This window comes from Aphis gossypii, chromosome 2, assembly GCF_020184175.1.
Source record: "Aphis gossypii isolate Hap1 chromosome 2, ASM2018417v2, whole genome shotgun sequence".
In the NCBI taxonomy this organism is placed as follows: domain Eukaryota; kingdom Metazoa; phylum Arthropoda; class Insecta; order Hemiptera; family Aphididae; genus Aphis; species Aphis gossypii.
The window spans coordinates 71,910,878-71,934,002 of record NC_065531.1 but is presented as its reverse complement, the minus strand read 5'-3'; the positions used below and the strand labels follow the sequence as shown (position 1 = coordinate 71,934,002).

The window sequence follows — 23,125 nt, the reverse complement described above, 5'->3', positions numbered from 1 at the left end:
AAAGGTGGGCAAGTGGGTACCGTTCTGCTGTACATTAGAGGGTGGGGTTGACCTCGGACTAGAGTAGGTTAAATTTGAATGCAATGATAGGTATCATTGTATACGAAAAACGATCCTGAACGAAGATGATTTGTCAGCCTAGAGCCCTAGAATATAATTTCCAGTGGTTGGTGAAAAAGGTGGTTTATGTTTTAATGGCCTGAATACACCAAAATTTAAGTTCTTTTATAATTATTGTAAGCTAAACTTATGAAAAATCTTGTATTTAATATTCAACTCTTAGCTACCTATACAAACATTTTTATGAATTATACCTACAAAACAATTTGCAAATATTCATAATTTTGACGACTTTTCGTCAAAATTTGAACTTCAAATGCTAATAACAAAAAAATTGTGCCTATGTAATCTTATAATTTTTTAATTACTATAAGAATAACATATGAGGAACTTTGTATAAAATTTTCAAGTATTTTGATAGGGCCAAAAAAATTTTATCGGCACTTCAAAAAAATTGAAAATTTCAGTTGTCTATAAATAGCTCAAAAAAACTAAAAATATTTTGAAAATTAAATCATGTAAGGAAAATACCAATCTAAATAACTGGTAAAACTTTCAAGTATCTACTACTTATACTTTTTGAATAATAACAAATATTTAAAATCGTTTGAGGATAAAATTCAAACTCACATAAAATTTTTTCTATAATGATGTTATGAGTTTTCTCTATAGCTACTTGAAGTAAAACTTATGGAAAACTTAGTGCTATAATTTTAATCCTTAGTTATGAATACAAAAAATTCTATGATTTTTCAACTTCAAAATTACTTGCAAATTTTCGCGTTTTCGACAGATTTTGTAAAAATTTGAATTATAAACGTTTATAAAAAAAAAATTGTTTCAAAATAAATTTTATATTTTTTTATTTTTTGAAATATATTTTCAAAATATTTTCAAAATTTTTTTATGATTTTTGATTTTTTTTAATATATTTTCAAAATATATTTTCAAAATAAAATAAATTTTCAAAATATATTTTATATTTTTTTTAATATATTTTCACAATTTTTTTATGATTTTTTATTTTATTAAATATATTTTCAAAATATTTTCAAAATTTTTTTATGATTTTTTTATATTTTCAAAATATATTTAATTTTTTTTTTTTTTTTAATAATATATAAATATTTTTTATAAATTGTTAATGATTTATCATTAAATTTTATGCATAAAATTAACTGATTTACATAATGATGAGTTATATAGTCAACACTTATTATGAAAGAAAATAAAAATGTACTGATTTTATATTTATAAATAATATAATTATTATGTAATATGTATTTTTAAACAAATTTTCTTAAATTAATTATAATTCTAAGTAAAATCAGTGGCTTGTCAATAGATTAATTCTATGACGATTGAAAAAAATCTGTTTAATTTTTATTTAATTTGAATTGAATTTGAATAAAAAAGTAAACACATAATACTTTGTTTGATAAAATAAGTAGTTGTCTTAAAGTAATCCGACATATTCCATACACCTCAAAACGATAGTGTTCGTGCAGTCTTCGTAAAATAAAAAATTTGATCTTGAAAAAAATAATTATTACAAATTAATCAAAAATTTAATACAAATTACATGTAATAAATAAAATAAATATTATACCTGACGTTTTATTCTGGGGTTTCTTTCGATTACGTACAATTGATATAAGACTAAACTTATTCGATTAATCTAAAACCAAAAAAATTATTTAAAATAAGCTGAACATACAAATCGAACACAATATAGAATCTTAAAATTTCTAATTTAATGTAAGATCACTTTTTTACTATAATTGTTTAAATCTTATCAAAAATGTTGAAAACGAAAACTCATAGTGTTATTAATTAAAATGAGGTTTATAACATAATTATAATATTAGAGTTAATATCAATGGTTAGTAGTGGCGAATTCTCCAGGCATACCTACTCAGCATGGGCCGCATGCTTAGAAATAAAAATGCTATTATATTATTTATTCTAACATTTAATGATAGAGCATGCGATAGATGTGTGCGCAAACTATACGACCCTTGTTATCGCTTAAAAAAAAAATCCGAGACCCTCTCTACTAGCATCTGCGTATTAATCACCAGAGGCATGCTCATTCTGTTGGGCTTCGTCAACATAATTTATAAAATTTACGTGTACTAGCAAATGACAATTTTTTTTAGTTTAGTTAAAAGAGTTAGTCAAGTCTCAATTACAATTATTAAAGTATTATTTAACAAAATGCTATTGTATACAATATATATAATTAGGTAATTAAAGTCTTATTTATAAATTAATATAAATTTGTGTATTGTTTATTAGTTCTAAATTAAATAGAACCATAATATATTATAATAAACGAACATGCCCATATACATCTAAGTCAGTATTCGCCACTGATAGTCTTCACATTAGTTGTAATTTATTCTTTTTTATTTGTTTTTGTTTAATTAATATTTTTTGTTATTTTTGAAAATGTGATTAGTATTGTGTATATTTTAATCAGCCAGATTCAACTTGTACTATACATTTATTATTATTTACATTTAATTCAATATTTGTATATAAATACTAAAAAAAATGGTTAATTTACAAAAATTTTATTATAATAATATTTTATTTAAAAACCTTTTGTTCCGTGAAATGACCGATTCCATATAATACAATAAGATTGGCTATTTTTACTAATAATTCTATAGAAGCAAGTACAATATGATAAATGTCGTTTTTAGAATCTTCAGGGAATAATAAACTGTTGTATAACAATAACATGATTTCACCAATTGTTCCTGCAATAAATCCAACAATGACCGGCATACCATAAATCGATCTATTGACATGATTTAAGCATTCTATAATTTCCAAATACATATCTTTTAATGTACTTAAGCATGATTTTCTTTCCAAAATGTTATCATTTATCATGTACTGCATCTGCAGTATGTATAATATTAGTAGTATGTATTCAAAAAATGCACAAGCATTTATAAACTTCCATTGAACCTAAAAAAACATAATATTTTAAATGACATCACGACTTCATCTTTAATTTAAGTTATTTATAGACATTGGTTTTAATACATATTTGATAAAAAAAAAGATCAACAAACAATCTATTTCAAATCAACAATCAGTTTATTTAATATTTGTAAAATTATTATAGATCATAATATTTATGTATTAATGATTAACAATTACCATATGTAATATTTTTATAGAATTGGCAGAAGAAGCTGGTAACCGATATAATAACGGAGTTATAATATTTGCTATAATATTTACAATAATTCCAACAATCAAATACCAATTTATTTTTGTTTTGATCGAACCAACCAAATTCAACCGAATCATTTTTTTATGAATTTTTTCAAGCGTATACAATATTATAGATAATTGATTATCGAAAAATACACGCCATAAAATCGATATGAATGGTGCAATAACTAACAATTCATAACAGCTCATAATTATTAACGATGTAAATTCGAACACACCTTGTTTATATATTGATAGCTATAAAATAAAATTGCATTAATTAATTGTACTGTTAATTGTTATATATACTATATACATTATACTATTAAATAAGTATTACCTATATTTATATACGAAATATAAACATTTCATAATCAATGATTAATTTATATTTATAATATAGTTATATGTATGTATGGGCATATGGCAGTGATTCTCAACGTGGGTGCTATCGTCCCCATTGAGGACATTTTTTATTTTAAAGCGGGCGTTTTTTTGAGGGGAGCACTCATCTATCATCTACGTTTTTATTATTTATATTATAAGTAGGTATCTAAATATAAAATTAACTAAATTGTAGCATTAAAATGTTAAATTATATTTTTTCTTTATTAAAATAGCTTGTTAAAAAATAAAATGTTAATCTTTTGAAAAAATTGATTGTGTGGGGAGGGCGATATGAGATTTTTAAAAAACTAAAGGTACGTTGAGTAAAAAAAGGTTGGGAAACGCTGATTTATGGTATACTTTAATGTCATTGTTAAAATTATTATTATTGAGTTGAGCTTATGATCTACAAGTAATAATATTATTTAAAATTTAGGTATAAAAAATTAGGAGTTTGTAACAATTACTCAGAAATGTATGGATATAATATGTCATTGTATAAGCGCTATTAAATGTTGAAATTATATTTATAACCAGAGTCATCAGAACGAATGTTGAAAGAAACCAATATACTAACTAATTAAATTTGAAATCATAAATTCTTTTTCAACATATTAAAATATTTATATTAGTATATAAACTATTAAAATAAAGTTCAGCATAGTCATTACCCATTGGTTGTGGGCATAGGTTATGTATAAACCTTCACAAATTAATAGAAATCGTATTAAATAAAATATCCCGTTCATCTTCAAGTTCCTTTTGCCGTAATTTATACAACCAATACCGCATACCAAAAAACCACAATTAAAATTATTTAATACTGATCGCCCACTCATAATTATTAATATTTATTTATATTTTCAAATTAAATAAAGAAAAAACTGGTGAATTAGGATGTAAGGTTTGTGACCATTATTGATGTTTAATGAATTCAAACTACTATTTTAAATGATTTAATGAAAAGATTTATTTATTATTTTTACGAAGAAATGAAAATGACTATTTCAAAAAGTCATTGAAGTGAAAATCAAATATTGTTAAGTTAAATGTATTCACAATGTTCAATATAGCTGTTATACTTAAAATGATTATTTTACATATAGTTCTACACACATTGTGAGTTGTAATTATTTATAATTTATATAAAAAAATGAATTATTAACGAATGAAATTACATAAAATCGCATTAAATTGACAATGAATATATTATTTTCAAAACAAATAATGATATTGATTTATAAATAAATATGAATATTTAATAATTGACTCTTGTTATGCCCTTTATACCTATACTTATTTCTTATTAAATTATGTATTAAGTACTTATTTTTGAATTTGTTGATCATATTTATCATAATTTGTATTAAATAAATAATTATAGGTATAACAGGTTAATAACATAAAGTGGTGTTCTATGATCAATACTCAACATATACATACGTTAGGTATAGGTACTATTGGCTATACGGTTATTATCCTATTTTCCTTGGTCCCTTGAATGTCGTCTAAATAATTTCTACTGTATCTCCTTCATTTTACCCCGTGAATACGCCACTCTCATTAGTAAAATGGATTTAAAACCCTGTAATTTTATCAATATTCACCAAACAGATAAAGTAGAATATCTTGTGATAATCATTGAAAAATATATTAAACAGAATTACCATATACCTACTATAATTAGTACAAACTATTAGAAAATTACAGTACAAATTTAAAATATTAATAAATTATTTTGAAGTAAAATTAATTAGAACGGTCTATTTGTTAACAGTTTAGTCAAATTATCTCTTATGGCATCACTTTTTTAGGGTGGGCACTATTTTCCATAATTAACAAATTTATAATTAAGTTAAAATTTGAACAAATTGTGATTTAATAAGTATTACACCAACTCTAGACTTAATTTCATTATAAACGTATAACTTTCTATATGAATATACCACTCATTTCAATAATTGTAAATATGTATATTGTGTAATTTTATTATATCAATAGGATTCAAAGCAACATAAGCAACATATAACATTTCTTAATCAAGCTCTCCCCTTTAGCACAAGCATTATACTTTTAAAAGGGGAGCTGTTCAGCCATATTTCTAACTTATTTTATATGTTTTATGTATATACGTATATATTATATTTATGTTATATGGTCGACAGCAATAAATAAATAACAACAACAATGATTATAATGATTTAATAGACTCAAAGTTTTCGTAAAAAACTAAATCAACATGCTGTAATGCTACACAATTAATATAAAAAAACCATATCGTGAATTATACTTGATATATGCAAACAAACTGCCTTTGATCAGAATCGTTCTTTGTATAAAATGTTACAATATCATTAAATTCAAATTTAAGTCATCACTATACACTATTACAGTAATCCATTTGCTTACTTTAAAAAAATATATATTTAACATTTCTTAGATAAAATGTATTGTATATTAATATAAGTTATTATTATAAGTGTATCATAAGTCCATATGAATATGTGATATCTTTGATAATAAATATATCGAAAATATACCTATATATTATATAGGATAATAGGATAATCATTTAAAATATATACTTTTAGTGTGTACTATAGGTATCTATTTGTATACAAGTTAATACTGATTCTAAGCCAATTAATAATACTGTTTAATATATAACACAATCCTTTTATTTATTCCATTTACAATTGACACACATATATATTATATATATATTTATTTATTAAAGTTAATACTAACAAATGAAATCTATCTTATGATTTATGAATCGATAAATATTTTTCAATGTTAAAATAGAAATTCTTATATTTATCACTCAACGATAATTCTATTCCAATTGGATACGATAGTACTACGTTCTTTGTTATGACTTCAATCATTTTCTTGTCCTCCAACATACTTTTATAATCTGGCTTGGGTATGACGTATACAAATGGCAGGTTAAAACAATACTGTAACATAATTGACGTACAATTTAAGTGTTGATTAATAGCTGCAAAATAATCGATTAAACTTACATCGTTTAATTTGGGTATATTAAATTCAAACTTTCTTTCATATCTAAAAACCAACACTCTCGTATGCAATTTATTTGGCAGTGGCTTAGACTCTAATGATTTTCGTAATAAAAACCAAATAAGATTTAAAGCTCTGCGTGTATTTTCTTCAAATATTTTTTGATGAAATGACATGTTTATCGATTGGAATTCATTGTCACGCGTTTGAACTGTAGATTTAGAAATCTAAATAAAATAATAATAAATTAATGACTTTTAAAACAAACAAATAATTGTTAGTATAAAAAAGTAGCGATAGAGGATCAAAAAAAATTAAAAATGGTTTATTCATTACAAATGTTTACTCAGTTATATGAAAATATCATTTATTTTGTTATAAAATAATGACTAATAATTATTAATTAATACTTTTTAGTCCGTATATACTTTGTATTTACCTCACTGAAGAATGAACTATACATTTTATTTAACTTGTTGGCAAAATTATCATTTGACAGGAATCGTTCAGCCCATTCAGTCAAAAACTCTGGATCGGCTTCTAATAACGCTACTGTAACTAGTATTCCTTGTGATTCCAAAATTTGAGCCATTTTTAGTGCAATAATTCCACCAAAAGATTCCCCAATAATGGATACGTAATCTCGATTCGAAATACTTTTAAGCTTCTAAAGGTAGAATAAAACTTAAATCAGTTTGACAAAATATAGATTTATTAATTCATTATTAACATACATTCACTAGAGTTTCGGCTAAACTATCGATTGATATAATTTCTTCGGGATATTGAGCTTCAAAAGTGGGATAGGAAAATTGTTTGTAAAATGATTCGATGCATTTTGGTTTCAGTCCAGGTATAACGAACACAGGTATTACAGATTTCAATTGTGATAATCTTGGACTTCTTGTACCAACTTCGATAAATCCGGCTTCTTCGGTTATTTTATTATTAAGAAGATGTAATTCGTTAACGGATTCCGGGAAAACATTTTTAATAACGTCGTTCATTTGTTGTGACCCTATAATAAATTTATTTAATTTTAATTTTATGTTTTTAAAAAATAAAATTTTCAAACTATTTAAAACAATATTAATATAATATTATGAATACAATTTACTATAAAATATAAGACTGTACCAATATTATTACTTAACCATAAAAATGAAAATTTTCATAGTTAACAAAATTAATTTAATGAAATTATTAATTAAGTATTCTACATATTATTTAATACTAACTTAAATAAAATCATTAAATTAAAATGTATTTTATAAACTATTATATTTTTTTCTCTGTTTGAGTTTAAATTATTTTTTGAATTAAAAATAATATTTAATCCAACTTTATTTTTATTATTTAATAAAAAAAAAAAATTACATTTTGATTTATTCTTTTCCTCAGAGCATATAAATGAAGAAGACTCTAAAGTGTTTGAATTTTGTAGTAGAAAATCAAGGGAAGGCATTACTGTTCCTGTATTTTTTGGTTCTGAGGACTGTCCATCCCAAGATATATTCAATGCATTAAAACCTTTTGATTTAAGTTCAGCACAAATGTGTTCTGCCTTACTTAGTATACATATAAATGGAGTAGCAGTTATTTTATTTTTATGTTCTTCAAAACAATATCGTAAATTATTAATTTTTTTATCATCAAACTAAATAATAATAATAATAACAAAAAATAAATTAGTAAAAATAAAAATTATATAAAAAAAAAATAAAAAAAATACCTGGTTAACTATAAATAATGCACCTAACACTTTAGATGATGTCAAATTATTTAACCAAATAAGTGATTCCTCTTTTGTTTTTAAGTGTACATCTGATTCAATTTGTACAGACACATTTCGAGAGATGAGTTTATCAAACCTACAAAGGAAAATTTAACCATAAAAAATATTATTCAGTAAATGTTAAAATAAAATACTCATAAAAGTAATTACGAACTTTCTACACATGGTCGATGACATTAAACACCTTTTGACTACGACTAAAATGTTTTGAGCGTCTCGGTCAACTAACCATTCAGCGAGGTCTAGCCAATCTCCTTTATTTCCAGCTATATTAAATTAAAACATATTGGCAATTAAATACATATATATATAAATTAATATAAAGAATGAAATTAGTAGATAAATATTTACCAACTATTAGGTAAAGTTTATCTGGATGACATTCATACATGTTACATTCAAGTGGTTTTTCTTTCAACTTAGAACTATTGTCATTATTTATATAATCATTTATTGATAATACCATTTTTTTAGAATTAATCGATGCAGCGTTATTTCTACACAAAACACGAATCAATGAAAACATTATAAAATTCCTAAAATTTTGTAGTTATTTACCTCATCATGTCAAACATACTACTATCACTCAATGATGTAGTTAACACATGACTAGGGAAAGTTTTTATCACGCCTTGGCTCAATCCAGCCATGAATGCTTGTTTTACAATTTGTTTATTTTCCGCACTTTCTTTTAACAAATTATTTGAACCAACAGCGAAAAACGATGTGTTTTGCAAGAATATTCGCGTTCCTTTTGAATTATAACAATTATTTTTTATAAATTCCATTAATCGAAAATAAAGCTAATAATATTTTAGTGTAATATGTTTGTTTACTTAAGTATTTTTGATTTTTCATATCTGACTTTGAAAAATTAAAAAAACTTCCATGCATAGCTATTGCTCGAAAAGCAGCTTCAAATGATTCACCACTCAAAAAGTTCAATATAAAATCTATTCCTTTTGATTTGGTTATCATTTTTAGTTGAACATCAAATTTGTTGTTAGTGTTTATAAATATTCTTGATCGCAAAAGCTACAATTTAAATTTTATTTCATTATATTTTTTTTATTCGCTATGGTTAATAATTTAATACCTCCGGAAAAATTCCACATAATTGATCTGCTTGTAGGTCTGAATCAACAATAACATAAGTCTCACATTTCATACCTAAACTTATTGCAATTGCAGCTTGACCTATTGGATGCAATCCTGAGGTTACTAAAATAGAATTATCCTTTCGAAGTTTACATAAGACGTTAAAAATATAATAGCTCTGAAACGGCAGACATGAAATTAGTTTATTTTGTTACTATTAACTTAAAGGATAATCACCATGGCGTATGCTAGAGGAACAGTTGTTGCTTCTTCTAGTGACCATGTCGATGGTATAGGCCATGATAATATTGGGTCATAAACCATTTGAGAAGATATTTCATCGAACGAAGTAATTCCCATAATGGTTTTATTGTCAATATGCCCTGAGTATTCCAAAGGTCCAAATTTGTTCTAATTAAAATAAATAAAATATTATATTCTTTAATACATTACTAATATTATTAAATAATTACTTCGCTGCTTTCTTCAACAACTAAATCTTTGAAATTCAACCCTAGATATTTTACTGTTAATTTGTTTTGACTGAAATCAAGTAACATAATATACAAAAATTAATATAAAATTAGAAAATATATTTTTAATTTTACTTACGTATTTGTGGTAAAATTTTTAAACACCAAATTTTTATTGACCTTTATATCATCTTTTAAATCTTGAAGAACAGTTCTTTTATAAGAACCCCAACCACCATTTTTATAAATGTTTACTATTAAATCTTTTGATAGTTGATTTGCATAAAATGTTTGATTAGAGTTAAAATCTGGTGCGTTTGAATCCAAAATAAACAAGAATCTAACAACAATATACGTATAAATATATATATTTAATTGTTTTGGTGCCTTAGTTCTGTGTTATATGCTGACCTCAATTTCTTTGATTTATACTTTTGTAGAATGTCTTTAACATAAGTGATAATGTCTCCTAATGGTTCAGACTTTGAGATTATATAAATCTTGCCCGTTGGTGAATTATACATCTCCAGTGCTCTCCAAATGCTCAAGTCATAATTATCATTGATTGGTTCAATAAATATACTATTTTCTTCTAAACTGACCATCTATAAAAATGAATGCAGTAAGTTGGTGTAGTCCTTAATAAAAAAAGTTGTAGATTTACCTTTTTCATCAATGTCAAACAGCTGTTATTGTTGAATTCTTGTTGTATGATTATTTTCCAGTCTTTAAGTTCTTGAAGTTTTTTTAATGAACAAACAACTATGAAACTATTTTTTTTATTTACTAAAGCTCTTGTTGTATCTTGCAAGTAGTTTACATTAGTTACAGTGATAAACCGTCCAGATTCATCAAAATCTGATTCGTCCTTAATGTTGTCCCAGTTTATGATTATACTCTAATGGTTATATTTTAGTTTAAGTATTATATTATATATTACAATAGTTAATTACATATTTTTTACTTAAAATATTCATAATACACTTACATTTATAGATAATTGGTTTTTAATAATTTGTTTAATTTCATTTGTACATGCTTTAGCTATTGGATCGTCGTAATGATATGGAGTACTAAGAATAATTTTTCCACTTGTATCAAAATTTAATTTATCAGCCTCCATTATTATATCCATAGAATCTTTAACAAAGTCGCTAATATTCTGGAAATTAAATATTAAATTTGTTTTATGATAAATTGTGTTTAGATATTTTATTTTTAACAATTATTATTTAAGGTACCTAACTAAATAGTTTTCTTAAATGTCCTTTTTCATTTTCTATTATATATACATGTATAACTTATAAGTAGGTATTATAATCTTACAAATTATAATACGTATGTTTATGTAATTATATTTATTTTATAAATTATTTTTGAAAGTTAAGTATAACGTTTTAGATGTTCAATGATAATTAATTTCATTATGTATATAATTAGTATACCATACATTATTAATTTATCTTTATGTATTCTATCCTACATTTTTAAAATTGATAATAGAAAAAAATTACTCAAACTACTTCAGTTGTATCAACATTAATAATGTTAAACAACAATAGTAAATAATAAATTAATAATTTACAATAGAAATTAACAAACATTTTATTAACCTCTAAAAATGTAACGCTATATGGGAATAATGTGTTATTTGACTTTGTTTTAAAAAAGTTTTTATTATTTTTTTTTTTAAGTATTCATTACCTTGGTCATACATTAGTGATTTTTTAGCGCTAAGTTTTTTAAATCATAACTTATTATATTATTTAAAAAGTTGCCTTATAGATTTACAATTTCCTTCTTATTGTGCATTTAGGTACTGTAATAGTTTATAGTGTCTAATTTAGACGAATAGGTACACATTTGTTTCAACTTAATTATTAAATCAAGGAATATTTTTTTGTTACTCGAATTTGAAATTATTATATATATGTAGTAATTAAATAAAAGTAATACAAAATCAATAAATTGATAAGTAACCATACCTCATAGTCAACCTAACCATAAATAGGATTTCATTTTAACTTATTATTCATATGTAGTTGGATAAAACTATGTTATAATAATAGATTCGTTAAACAGTTAGGTTATTAAGATAATTATAAAACTAACTTATTAGCAACAAATTAAATGTTTTAACTAAAACAGCCACTATTATGTAAAAAAATAATATTATAATTTTTATGTATTAAGCAGTTAATAATATATTTTATAATTTATGTTAACATACTTTGCATTTTAAATAGTTGAATTTAGTAAATGATTTTTCTTGTAATTTGACTTCTGAAAACTTAAGCTTGGGTAATGATATGGGTTCACTTTTCATACCAAATATTTTAATTCCATCACAAGTCACTTCATTAGTTAGTTTGTTGTAATTTACGCTTATATCTGAAAAAAAATATTTAGTGTTAATACATTAACCATATCTTGAACCTTGGAAAAGTATTAATATTTTAATATACCTTTTTCTGAAATGTTTTTAAATAATGCAGGGTTTACACACAATTCTCTTATATACACTGGCATTTTTATGGGATCTGTACCTAAATCTTCTAAAAATGGAAACTTAATTAACCCTTCCAAAAAATAAATCCAATCGTTTCTCCATTTTATGGAACATTGGATACTATTTTTATAAATTTCATAATTTGTAATGTTGTTATAGTCTTCTCCTAAATTGAATCCTTTATTTTTCAAAGTAGAATATATCTCATTTTCCGATATATAGCCTTGAAAGTGTTCTGATGTTTTGTTTAAGTATATTGATTTTTCTTTTGTAGAATCCAAGACTGTATCACTTAAAAATCTTATTTCGCCTGATAAAACGGACTCATTATCAATATTGCACTCGAAAGTACCAGATCCCAATTGAATCATTATATAGCTTTCAGAAGATTCTAGAAAAACCAAAATTAGATTTTTATCGTAATTTAATATATTTAATAAAATAAATAAAGAAGCTCACCAGTTGTATGTATTTTTACATTATTTTTGAATCGAAGATTTTTAAATTGAATCGATTTTTCGTACAAACTATCACAGCTTATTTGAATAAATGTCTTCCAAACATTAAACTGAAAATTAATAAAATGTCAAATACTTAAATAGTAGTTCAAACTTAATAGATGTTTAAGATTTTGTTTTTCTTACTAATATAAACGAAAATGGAATTATATGCTGACCATGGATTTGATATTTAGTTAAATGTATATTATCATGAAGTAGTAATAAAGATATGTTTTCGCCAGATTGCGCGTCCATCTAAAACAAAATAAAAATAAAAATTGTCAATTTATACCTTTTTCGGTTTCAAAATAGTTAAATTTTCTGTAGGCTGAATTTCTTGTAAAAAATGAGTAATATATTTTCCTCTAATTTAGCACAACATCCAACATTTTTACATACGTTTATTTAATGATTAATGAATGTAATAAATAACAATAAATATAATAAAATATCTTAATAACACGTTAATAAGATAATAAATAGAATTAAACAGTATTGTTAATATAAGCACAAATATATTATTTTGTTAATTTTTTCCATCGAAATTTTACTTACAAAGTCATTTAGTCCATCAGTCCACTTTTCAGTATGATCCCAAAATGGTAAACCATAAATTGAAGGTGTTCCACGACTTACAGGGAATGTTATTTTTGGATAAAGTTCTTTTATTTTTGGATTTAATCCATTAGTGTACATTCTAAAATAAATCAATACAAATATAGAATAATAATTTTAAAAAAAATATATATATCCAATTTACAAAATATAAATCATATAATATAGTTAGAAAAGTTAAAGATGACTCACTTTCCAATAGAAGCAAGTAAGAATCGAATTGAATCTCCATACATTTTTTTTGTAAGTGGTATGTTGGTAACTGTGTCAGGTAATGCTTTTTTTATAATTGCTTGAAGGAGACCATGAGGAGCAATTTCAATAGCAATCGCGTCATTCGGAACGTATTTTAGAACGTTTTCAAATAATACACTACTTAGTAGATTGTTTGTATGATATTCTGGTGAAGAATATTTTGCGAGGTCAGTTTCCCATTCTGTTTCCATCAATGAACTACTAACCCATTTTAAAGACCTTTTTTTTGGTACTTTAATTACCTATAAAAAATAATTGAATTGTTTAAACATTTTTACCTACACATTACTGATGCGAAAATAATATATTAAGTTTATTGGACTAACTTCTTTCAAATATTTAAGCAGAGTCGATCCAGCGGTTTGAATATATCTACTGTGAAATGCTATGCCAGCAACGTTGACGGCTTTTGCAAAGATACCTTCGGATTTTAATTCTGAAACGAACTTATTGATACTATCAACTGGACCTGAAATTGTACAACTAGTGGAACTATTACGACAAGCGACATCAATGTCATGTGGAAGTTTCCCTTTGATTTGGTCATATCCAAGTCCTAAATAATAAGTTAAAAAAAAAAATTGATTAAAAATATTTTGGTGGTAATTGCAGATATTACCAATGGCGGCCATCATTCCAGGGATAAGTTCTGTTTCTACGGAAGCTCGACCTCGGGCGTAAGCAGATAATATCATTTCTTCAGCTGTAAAACAACCATCTGCGTAAGCACACCCCAATTCTCCGACTGAATGACCTATAATTCCATCAGGTACTATGTCTAATGCTTTCAAAACGTCTACTAATCCGATCTAAAAATATGAATGTATAACACATATATTTATTGTGCAAATTCAGACATTATTTTATTGATTTAAACCTGAACGGCAGCGATTCCAACGAAAGAATTAAGTATATTATCAAATATTTTTGGATCTTGGCTGGTTATTATGTATTTGATGTCGACTCCTAGTGGCTTTAGTACATTATCACATTTATTTATAGCATTGGCGAAAATTGGAAGTTTCATAAGATCTGCTCCCATTCCATGCCATTGTGACCCCATTCCAGAGAATATAAACCAGATCGGACGTTTTGTTGAACTAATATTCTTTAAATATAATTTTTATTAAGTTATTTTAAAATAAAATAAAAATAACACACAATAGGAGTACGCAAAATGAATTAATAGTTATAAAAATGCTATTTACCCAGGTATCATCTATTCTTGATTCATCCAGAGCAGGGAAAATGGTATAACTTCTAAAGAAATGGGCAAAGATATTGTTAGTGAACACGTCGTTAGTCAGTGTTACAAACTCTGCATTGTTTCCTCGTTTTTTAATCTAATAATCATGTGATTAATATTAATATAATACATCTAAAAGCTTTTGATTTTAATTTATAGATACCATGTTTAATGCCCCTCTAACGTTTTCCTCAGTACGCCCTGATACAAATAGTAAACGTGGAATATTGTTAGAGTCGTGAACGTTCATCATGTTATTATTAACGATATTATTTTTTTTAAGAATTACATGACTAAAAGCATTTATAATTCCAAATGAACTGATTCCAATTATGTCACCAGTAAAAGGAGTTTTTTCAGTGATAACCTACAAGAAAACGATAATAATTTATAATTTATAATTACAGATAGAAATGTTAATATGGTAATATATTAAGTAATGTATAAGTAATGTAATCGCTTTAGCAAAAATGTTTTATATGAATAATTATTTATTAATTACTTTGTTTTTATTAAAAAATATAATAAAATTATGATTATCGTACTTGAATTTTTCCGTTTTTTAACGCGTTTATATTGTTATTTGGTTCTGTGTAATTTATGTTAGGTGGTATGTATCCACTTTCTAACGTAATAATGGCTTTTACAATTGACATGAAGAGACCAGACACTTCACAGTGACCCATGTTACTCTTTACTGAACCCACTTTTAAAGGTTTTTTTCTACTTTCAGTGCAAAAAACTTCTTCCATAATATTTAATTCCATAGCATCTTCATTCTGTAAAATGAACACAAAATTAAAATATAAATATACATTTATCATCATTTATACATCACCTTAATTCCAGATCCGTAAGCTTCTATGTAATCAATTGAAGCAGGATCAATGTTAGCTTCTTTGTAAGAATCTAACAGTAACGATTTAAAGTGATTTTCATTGTGTTCGGTTATGTTTCCAAAATTATTACCAAACTGCACAGATTTTACATTCACCAATGTTCCGTATGAACGTTTGGCTTCAGAAGCTTTTTGAAGATAAAAAACAATACAAGCTTCTGATCTGTTGTATCCATCAGCTAAATTAAAATATTTATATCATTTATAAAAGAAAATATGATATTGTAGTTAATAATTAGCTAATAAAATAAAATGACAAATGAGTAACATTGCTGTGCAATGAATATCACTGTAATAGTTATGTTAAATTTGAATTCAATGAAGTATAGTTTAACATGAAAAATGATTCTAAGCGGTCAATAAATTAGTCTATATCACTAAGTATATTTTAAGATATTATATTTTTTGATATTATTATTAAATTAGTTTATTTTACTATTAGTATTATCATTTATCATTGATTATATAAACCATAGTAGGTATTATGGTAAGTTGATTTAATTTTTGTTAAATATATTTTATTTAAACCATAATATTATACAATTCTTATCAACTATTAAGTCAATACTACCTTATTATAAAACAATTTCTCATAGTATAATCGAGTAATAATGTCTTAGAATTAATTTACATATTTTGATAATATCATTACGTTGAGTATGGTTTATATAAAAAAAACGTTTGAAATTCACACTGATAATGATTTTGTACTATAACAAAATTACAACATTGATTTTTAATTTAAATAAATAATTTTCTTTAAAGTAGTATTAAATTTTTTGGACCTTTTCCGTTTATTCACTACCAATGACTACACATGCGTGTTTCGGCACTCGTCGCTACGCTCCTCGGCGCCGTCGCTACGCTCCGCACAAATCGAAAATATCCCTCGACTTGCTATGCAACGCCACCTCAAGTAAGTCACAGGGTAAGTTATGTCGTAGTATATGGGCAGTGATTATCCTGTGACTTACTTGAGGTGGCGTTGCATAGCAAGTCGAGGGATATTTTCGATTTGTGCGGAGCGTAGCGACGAGTGCCGAAACACGCATATAGTTATTGGTAGTAACTATATACACATAAAGCACACTTCATACCCCCAGAATCTAAATAATATGTTTATGGATTAATGTTAGTGAATGAACAGAAAAATCAAAAAAAGTAGTGGTAGTGAACTAACGGAAAAGGTCCAATTTTTTTTTTAAATAACGTATTTAAAAAGTATTTTTTTTTTTTTTTTTGAACGTTGTATTATATTTTCAAGCTTTTATGGCATAACAATTATTTTACTGATAATGATTAAATGAAAAAACTAAATTAAATATAAAATTGTATGTGCCTAAAAAAAGCTCAAAGAATTTCAAAATATTTTTAAAATTGTACTATTTATAGAAAATGACTATTTAAATATTTGGTAAACATTTCAAATATATTCTATGGTTATTCGTTTTTAAATTATAACAAAATATGAAAAATTGTTGTGAATAGGTATCTAATGTTTTAAAAATAATTATCATGTAAATCTCAAGCATGATTAATATCTACATAAATTAAATCATTAATGTATGATATTATTGTCTTATTTTCATTATAATAATAATAATAATAATAATAATAAAAAAACACTTGGATGACACAATAGAATAAACTAATTAAAACTATGTTAGTGTAAAATTAGAAGGACTATAAATTTGATATGTTATTATTATTTTGATTTGATTGCTTTAAAATATAAATTTACCGTCAGAACTGAATGGTTTTGTTTGATCGCCTTTGTTTAATTTATTCAAGCCTTGATGAACAAATTGTAATTCTGGTCGAAGAGTCAAATTAGCAACCCCAACTAATGCAGATGATATGAAACCATTTTCAATCATTTCTTTCGCTTTTTTCAAACCATTGGAACCGCATATCCAACCTCCGTCCATGGAAAAACTAGGTCCTAGTTATAACACATCGTTTAAACAATTATAAAAACCGTCTTGTTTATTATTTTAAATGTTTTATACTACCGTTTAAGTTCAGAATAAAAGAAAGCCGATTTGCTTGCATTGTTCTACTACGACCTAACATTGAAAATGATACGCTTGAAGAGGCATCCATACATGCCATTTCCGTTTCACTAATTGCAGATCCCATAAATACCGCAGTATTTGTTCCATGTAAGTCTGATGGACTTAGACCGGCATCAATAATTGCTTCAATTGATCTTTCTAAAAGCATTTTTGTCAATAAGTCCATAACACTACAAAGTTTTGGATGAACGCTGAAAAATGTCGCATCAAATTTGTCAATGTTTTTTATTTTTCCAGTTCCATTTATCGCACCCAGATTATTATCTATAAAAAATATCATTTTTTAATTTAATTTAATTTAATATCGTAGTAAATAAATATTAAATACTTGGTTTCCATCTCCTTGAATCGATTGTTACTCCGTTCATTTTGTTAAACAGCAAATCGCTCAACTCGGTTATATTATCACTTTCTGGAAACAATCCTCCGATGCCCGATATTACAACTTCTTCTTTGTGGTCAGCCATTATATTTATTTATTTGTTATTAAACACTGAATAACATCCAAAAATAATTTCAAAATTAATTTACACAGTCAATTATAATATTCATACTTAATCATATTTTATTATATAAATATGATAATTAATTAACATCTCTGAATTTTATTCTATTACCTACATAACTATATTCAATATAATGTGTTCAGCGGAATTTATATAAAATTTTATAAAAAAATGTATATCAGTGATTGTGTTATCCTTTTATTTTCGTAATTAATCTATAATTTCTCTTTATGTAAAGACTTGAATAATTTCGATATATACTAATATTAAAAAAATATACAGTTAAGTTGGTAAATTTTATATTAAAAATAAGACATTTACATGAATAGTTTGAAAAAATAACGTATTTTTTTATATACCTTTTAAAACTATGTTAAGTTGGTTTCAATATTAACTTGTTTTAAAATAAAATTAAACATTTATGACCAATTGTTTTAAATTTTTATTTTAAATAGGTATACATATATGTATTTGTACTTTCTATTGTATATAGCTTTTTAAAATTCAAAATTATAATAATTTACACTACGAAATATCATTATGATCTACTCTATTGCTAAAAAATTATTTCTTCTATTTTCATGATAAATAAAATTAATTATTAGTTAATAAAAAAATTAAAGTTGAATTTATAACTAGATAATAACAAATTATTATTATTAATAGTTCATAAATTAAAAAATTATTTCATTTGAAATTAAGTTGAAAGCTATAAATAGGGAAAAATTCAAAAAAAAATTAATATTATATCTTAAAAATAGTTATGTATTTAAATTAATATGATGAATTTTGAAACTATACTACTTAAGTACTTCAAATAAGGTGTATAAGTAATATCTTAGAGGAATATAGACAATATTTTATTCAGAAAATATATTGTATTGTATTTATAAAATATTTAACCAAAATATTATATTGATTTATAATTATTATCTTCTAATCATGGCACTATAGGTCACTGAAGCCATATATCCATACCTAGGAGCAAGGAATTGATATATAATATATTACATTAATATTTTCTTATTATTTATTTATTTAAAAATATATCTCAAATATTTCATAATAGAAAATAAAAATAAAAGCTCTAATGCCATACTAAATACTTAATTCTAGATAAAATATCTAATACTGATAGAACAGTTATACAATACACAATTCTAAATAATAAAATAAAATAGTTAATATTCCATTATTAATTATTAGCCCACATTATCCCGTTTATACACCGTTTTTTCTTATATATAATATTTTAGTAATAATCAATTATAAATATTTTTTCATGATAAAGAAGCCGATGATAAAATTATCATTTATAGTTAATAAAAAGCACTTAAAATTATTCTTATAATTCAGTGATTTAATTAATTCACTTTATTAAAAATTTGTATATTAAGTGATTCAAAAAAATTTAAGCTATTTGTATAATAAAAACAAAAATAGGATTTGTTAATTTCGAATAATAAAAAATGATTACACGGGAAAAATATTAGGTTCACAGATAAACTTACAATAGCAACCGGCTTTGGTAAAGGTTTAAATGTAGGTACCTACATAATATTTTAGTTTCCCTTGAAATTATATTAAATATAGCATTGAATAGTGTTGCCACTCACCGAATGATTTCCCTAGGGTGGCAATGACAGTTAGCTCTGCACTACTTCTAACTATAATTATTACCTATGCTAATAATTGTATTATTTTTTTTTTATAATTCTCTATACAACTGATTCTGGGAGGAATTGTCATGTCAAACTAAATGTCCGTTGTTTTTTTCACTCTACCTATTCTTAAACTCCGTAAAATTTAATCTGAACAGGTTTTAACACAATTATTTGGTTGTTTCGATTAAATATAAAATACAGGCCTATAACTATATATAATTATTCTATTTTATTTGATGTAATGTAACTCGTGGGAATTCTATACAATCAAAAAATATTCATTTTCACGAATCAACAAAACCCTGTTAGAAATCCTTTTTAAAATTGCATCAAGATGCATATCTTTGGGTTTATTAATACCTACGTACCATATTACAAACAATGAGTGTGATATACTTAGCGTGTATTGCTTACACACACACACACCACACACACACACACACACACACACACACACACACTGTTTATAAAAAGAAACATAAAATAATAACATTATATCAACTAAAAATATAAAATAGAATATAATATGCCCTAAATCTAAAACGATAAATGATAAATACGTCCAAAATTCTATAAATTTATGAAAAATATATACCCATCGAATATTATTATTTTTAATCATTAACGATAATGTGAACCTTGGAAATAAAACCTCAGGAAACATATACGATATTATGGATTTTATACGAATAAGAATGTGTCCTATAATATTGTGAAATTTAAGAAAAAGAGAAAAATACCGGCTTTATGGTCTATAAAAAATATTGCTCCAATTTTGTGACTAAGCGCAATATTTTGTAAGTCGATTATACACAAAATTTAATGAAAATAATTATTAATTTTGAATAGAACTGTAAATTAATTTTTTGTTAATACTTATAGAATAAAATAATAATAATAAAAAAAAAAAAATATAAAATATAAAATATTAAATTAAATGTTTTACAGCTAAAACGTTGCCACAATGGAAAAAATAATATGTCAAATCATTACCTGAGAATAAATTTATAGTGGATCCGTTGTCTGCTTCAACAACTCAACTAATCACACTGAATAATGAATCCGAGAGTATCGTTGTATTTATTTCGACAAAAAGTGCTATGATTATTGTAATACATAAACAAACCATTTATTGATCATCTCATTAAATTATTTTCATTAAAAATCATATACAAAGGTTAACATGTAAATGATTTACCTACTCTACTTGCCATGAACATAAGCTGTATTGTTCTAGTGATTTACAATCACATAACTGCAAAACAATGCAATATTTTTAAAAAGTAAAACCAACCATCAACATTACGTCAGTAGCTTGCTAATTTATTATTCAAAAACATTAAATCATTTTTAGGATATTGGAAATCAGTAGTGTGGTCAACATTTTATCAGTATCCCATGAATTATCAAATTAGCACACTACATTAGCATAGTCTTAAAATTCGTTAACAAAAACAAACAAATTAACCCATTATGTAAAATGTTTCTCAAAACAGCTTTTAAGAAATTAATTATGAGTTTTAATAATATAAATTAACGGAATTTAAAATATCTTTTTTTTTATGTTAAAATTTGATTTGATTTTACTATCACTTCGGCGCAGTTAATTATTATTTGGTAATATTACATTTGAAGCAATGAATTAATCATCAAAAATTATTTCAAATGGATTTGGATAAAAGTCATGAGTTTTATTCGTATTTCCACGAATATAAGTTTGAAGGTAAATCAATACCTAATTGGTCATTTTTTTAAATAAAAAAAAAAATATTAACCCAATACACGGGACAGTGATACCATTCCCATTTAGGTAGGAACCTTATTAACGTCTTATGAATAGCCAATAAATGTTGACAAACATGTAAAATCAATGAAAAATATAATAATTATTTAAGAACTAATATTTATATGATTTAAATTCTTTAATAAAATACTTAAAAAGATTACAGTATAAAATATAGCTTGATTGTATAATTAGGAAGTAGAGATAAAAAATTAGATTAATATTATAATGTTGTGTTTCTGTAAAAACTGAATGCATTCTATTAACCTAATTTTCTAATAGCATTAGTGACCAAAAAAAACAATTATTCAAAAAACATTAATTACAGTAAAACTTGTTATAATTTCACTTTTAATTTAACTTACTAATTTTAATTAAAATATTGTCCTTGCTCTTATTGCATATTTTTGTCAATGATTGGTCTACATTTTCGTATACTATATTTAATATTCATAATGTATTGAACGGATATCGATCAGACAATTTGATGTTACTATTGTTGGTAGTAACCTAGCTACTTTCCACTAGATTGGGTTGAAAAAATATATAATTTAATAATGTATTAACAATTTATTCTAGTTATGATATTTTTCTACGTCTTATAAATATTGTATTCACAAGACAATTGCAATGAGATGCAATATGTAGGTACACGTAGGTACAAAAATATGACCTTATTGCATTGATTTGTAATTTTTTTGATATTTATTGTTCGTCGTTGTTATTAATATACGATCAAGAAATCGATTATCCTTGAAAAATACAGTAAATAAATGTTATGCAGTCCAATATTAAAACTCACAATTGATCGATTGATATTTTAAATTTAGGAAGTCAGATCATTCATTTTCAATGATAACACATTATTTGAAAATTTTAAACGTTGTGTTTAAGGAGTAATTTTGGGATGCTATTCATTTCTGCAAAAAATAAAATAGATTTGATTCACATTTTCGATAAAAAAAAAATTGTAAGGTTAAGAAGGTCTTTTTAATGCAGCAATATA

General features: G+C 24.5%; 2 protein-coding genes across 3 annotated transcripts; both read right to left on the bottom strand.

Moving 5' to 3' along the window:
• Positions 1-1,398: 1,398 nt before the first annotated feature.
• LOC126549852 (uncharacterized) lies at positions 1,399-3,501 on the bottom strand. Its single transcript, XM_050200244.1, has 4 exons — positions 3,229-3,501; positions 2,665-3,027; positions 1,670-1,738; positions 1,399-1,592 (listed from the first exon to the last, which is right to left on the bottom strand). The coding sequence occupies exons 1-4, from the start codon at positions 3,499-3,501 to the stop codon at positions 1,437-1,439; spliced, it is 861 nt and encodes a 286-aa protein (XP_050056201.1). The 3' UTR covers positions 1,399-1,436.
• Positions 3,502-6,329: 2,828 nt separating this feature from the next.
• Positions 6,330-21,480, bottom strand: LOC114121762 (fatty acid synthase-like). 2 transcript variants are annotated; one of them, XM_027984215.2, is made up of 34 exons: positions 21,330-21,480; positions 18,495-18,659; positions 18,104-18,430; positions 17,833-18,033; positions 16,032-16,270; positions 15,739-15,972; positions 15,357-15,560; positions 15,156-15,290; positions 14,825-15,055; positions 14,567-14,756; positions 14,274-14,503; positions 13,885-14,189; positions 13,633-13,774; positions 13,222-13,332; positions 13,037-13,145; positions 12,534-12,968; positions 12,299-12,459; positions 11,057-11,230; positions 10,733-10,966; positions 10,480-10,673; positions 10,208-10,408; positions 10,069-10,138; positions 9,833-10,006; positions 9,594-9,773; positions 9,334-9,532; positions 9,056-9,248; positions 8,849-8,994; positions 8,652-8,763; positions 8,435-8,573; positions 8,080-8,359; positions 7,437-7,720; positions 7,142-7,369; positions 6,705-6,929; positions 6,330-6,638 (listed from the first exon to the last, which is right to left on the bottom strand). In XM_027984215.2, exons 2-34 carry the CDS (start codon positions 18,631-18,633, stop codon positions 6,441-6,443), a joined length of 6,624 nt encoding a protein of 2,207 aa, XP_027840016.2. In that variant the 5' UTR covers positions 18,634-18,659; positions 21,330-21,480; the 3' UTR covers positions 6,330-6,440. The 2 variants fall into 2 exon arrangements, with proteins under 2 accessions (XP_027840016.2, XP_027840017.2); XM_027984216.2 differs by lacking the exons at positions 6,330-6,638; positions 6,705-6,929; positions 7,142-7,369; positions 8,080-8,359 and having other exon boundaries at positions 7,555-7,720.
• Between the last annotated feature and the right edge of the window lie 1,645 nt (positions 21,481-23,125).

Excerpts from the sequence above, each read along its gene's own strand:
- LOC114121762 (XM_027984215.2), bottom strand. The coding sequence starts at position 18,633 with ATGGCTGACCACAAAGAAGAAGTTGTAATATCGGGCATCGGAGGATTG. Across the intron at positions 14,504-14,566 it reads TGGAATGATGGCCGCCATTG|GACTTGGATATGACCAAATC; the intron begins GTAATATCTGCA and ends CTTATTATTTAG. Across the intron at positions 8,995-9,055 it reads AGTATGTTTGACATGATGAG|AAATAACGCTGCATCGATTA; the intron begins GTAAATAACTAC and ends TGTTTTGTGTAG.
- LOC126549852 (XM_050200244.1), bottom strand. The coding sequence starts at position 3,501 with ATGAGCTGTTATGAATTGTTAGTTATTGCACCATTCATATCGATTTTA. Across the intron at positions 3,028-3,228 it reads AAATATTACATATGGTAATT|TTTATAAATGCTTGTGCATT; the intron begins GTTAATCATTAA and ends GTTCAATGGAAG. Across the intron at positions 1,739-2,664 it reads GTCATTTCACGGAACAAAAG|ATTAATCGAATAAGTTTAGT; the intron begins GTTTTTAAATAA and ends TTTTGGTTTTAG.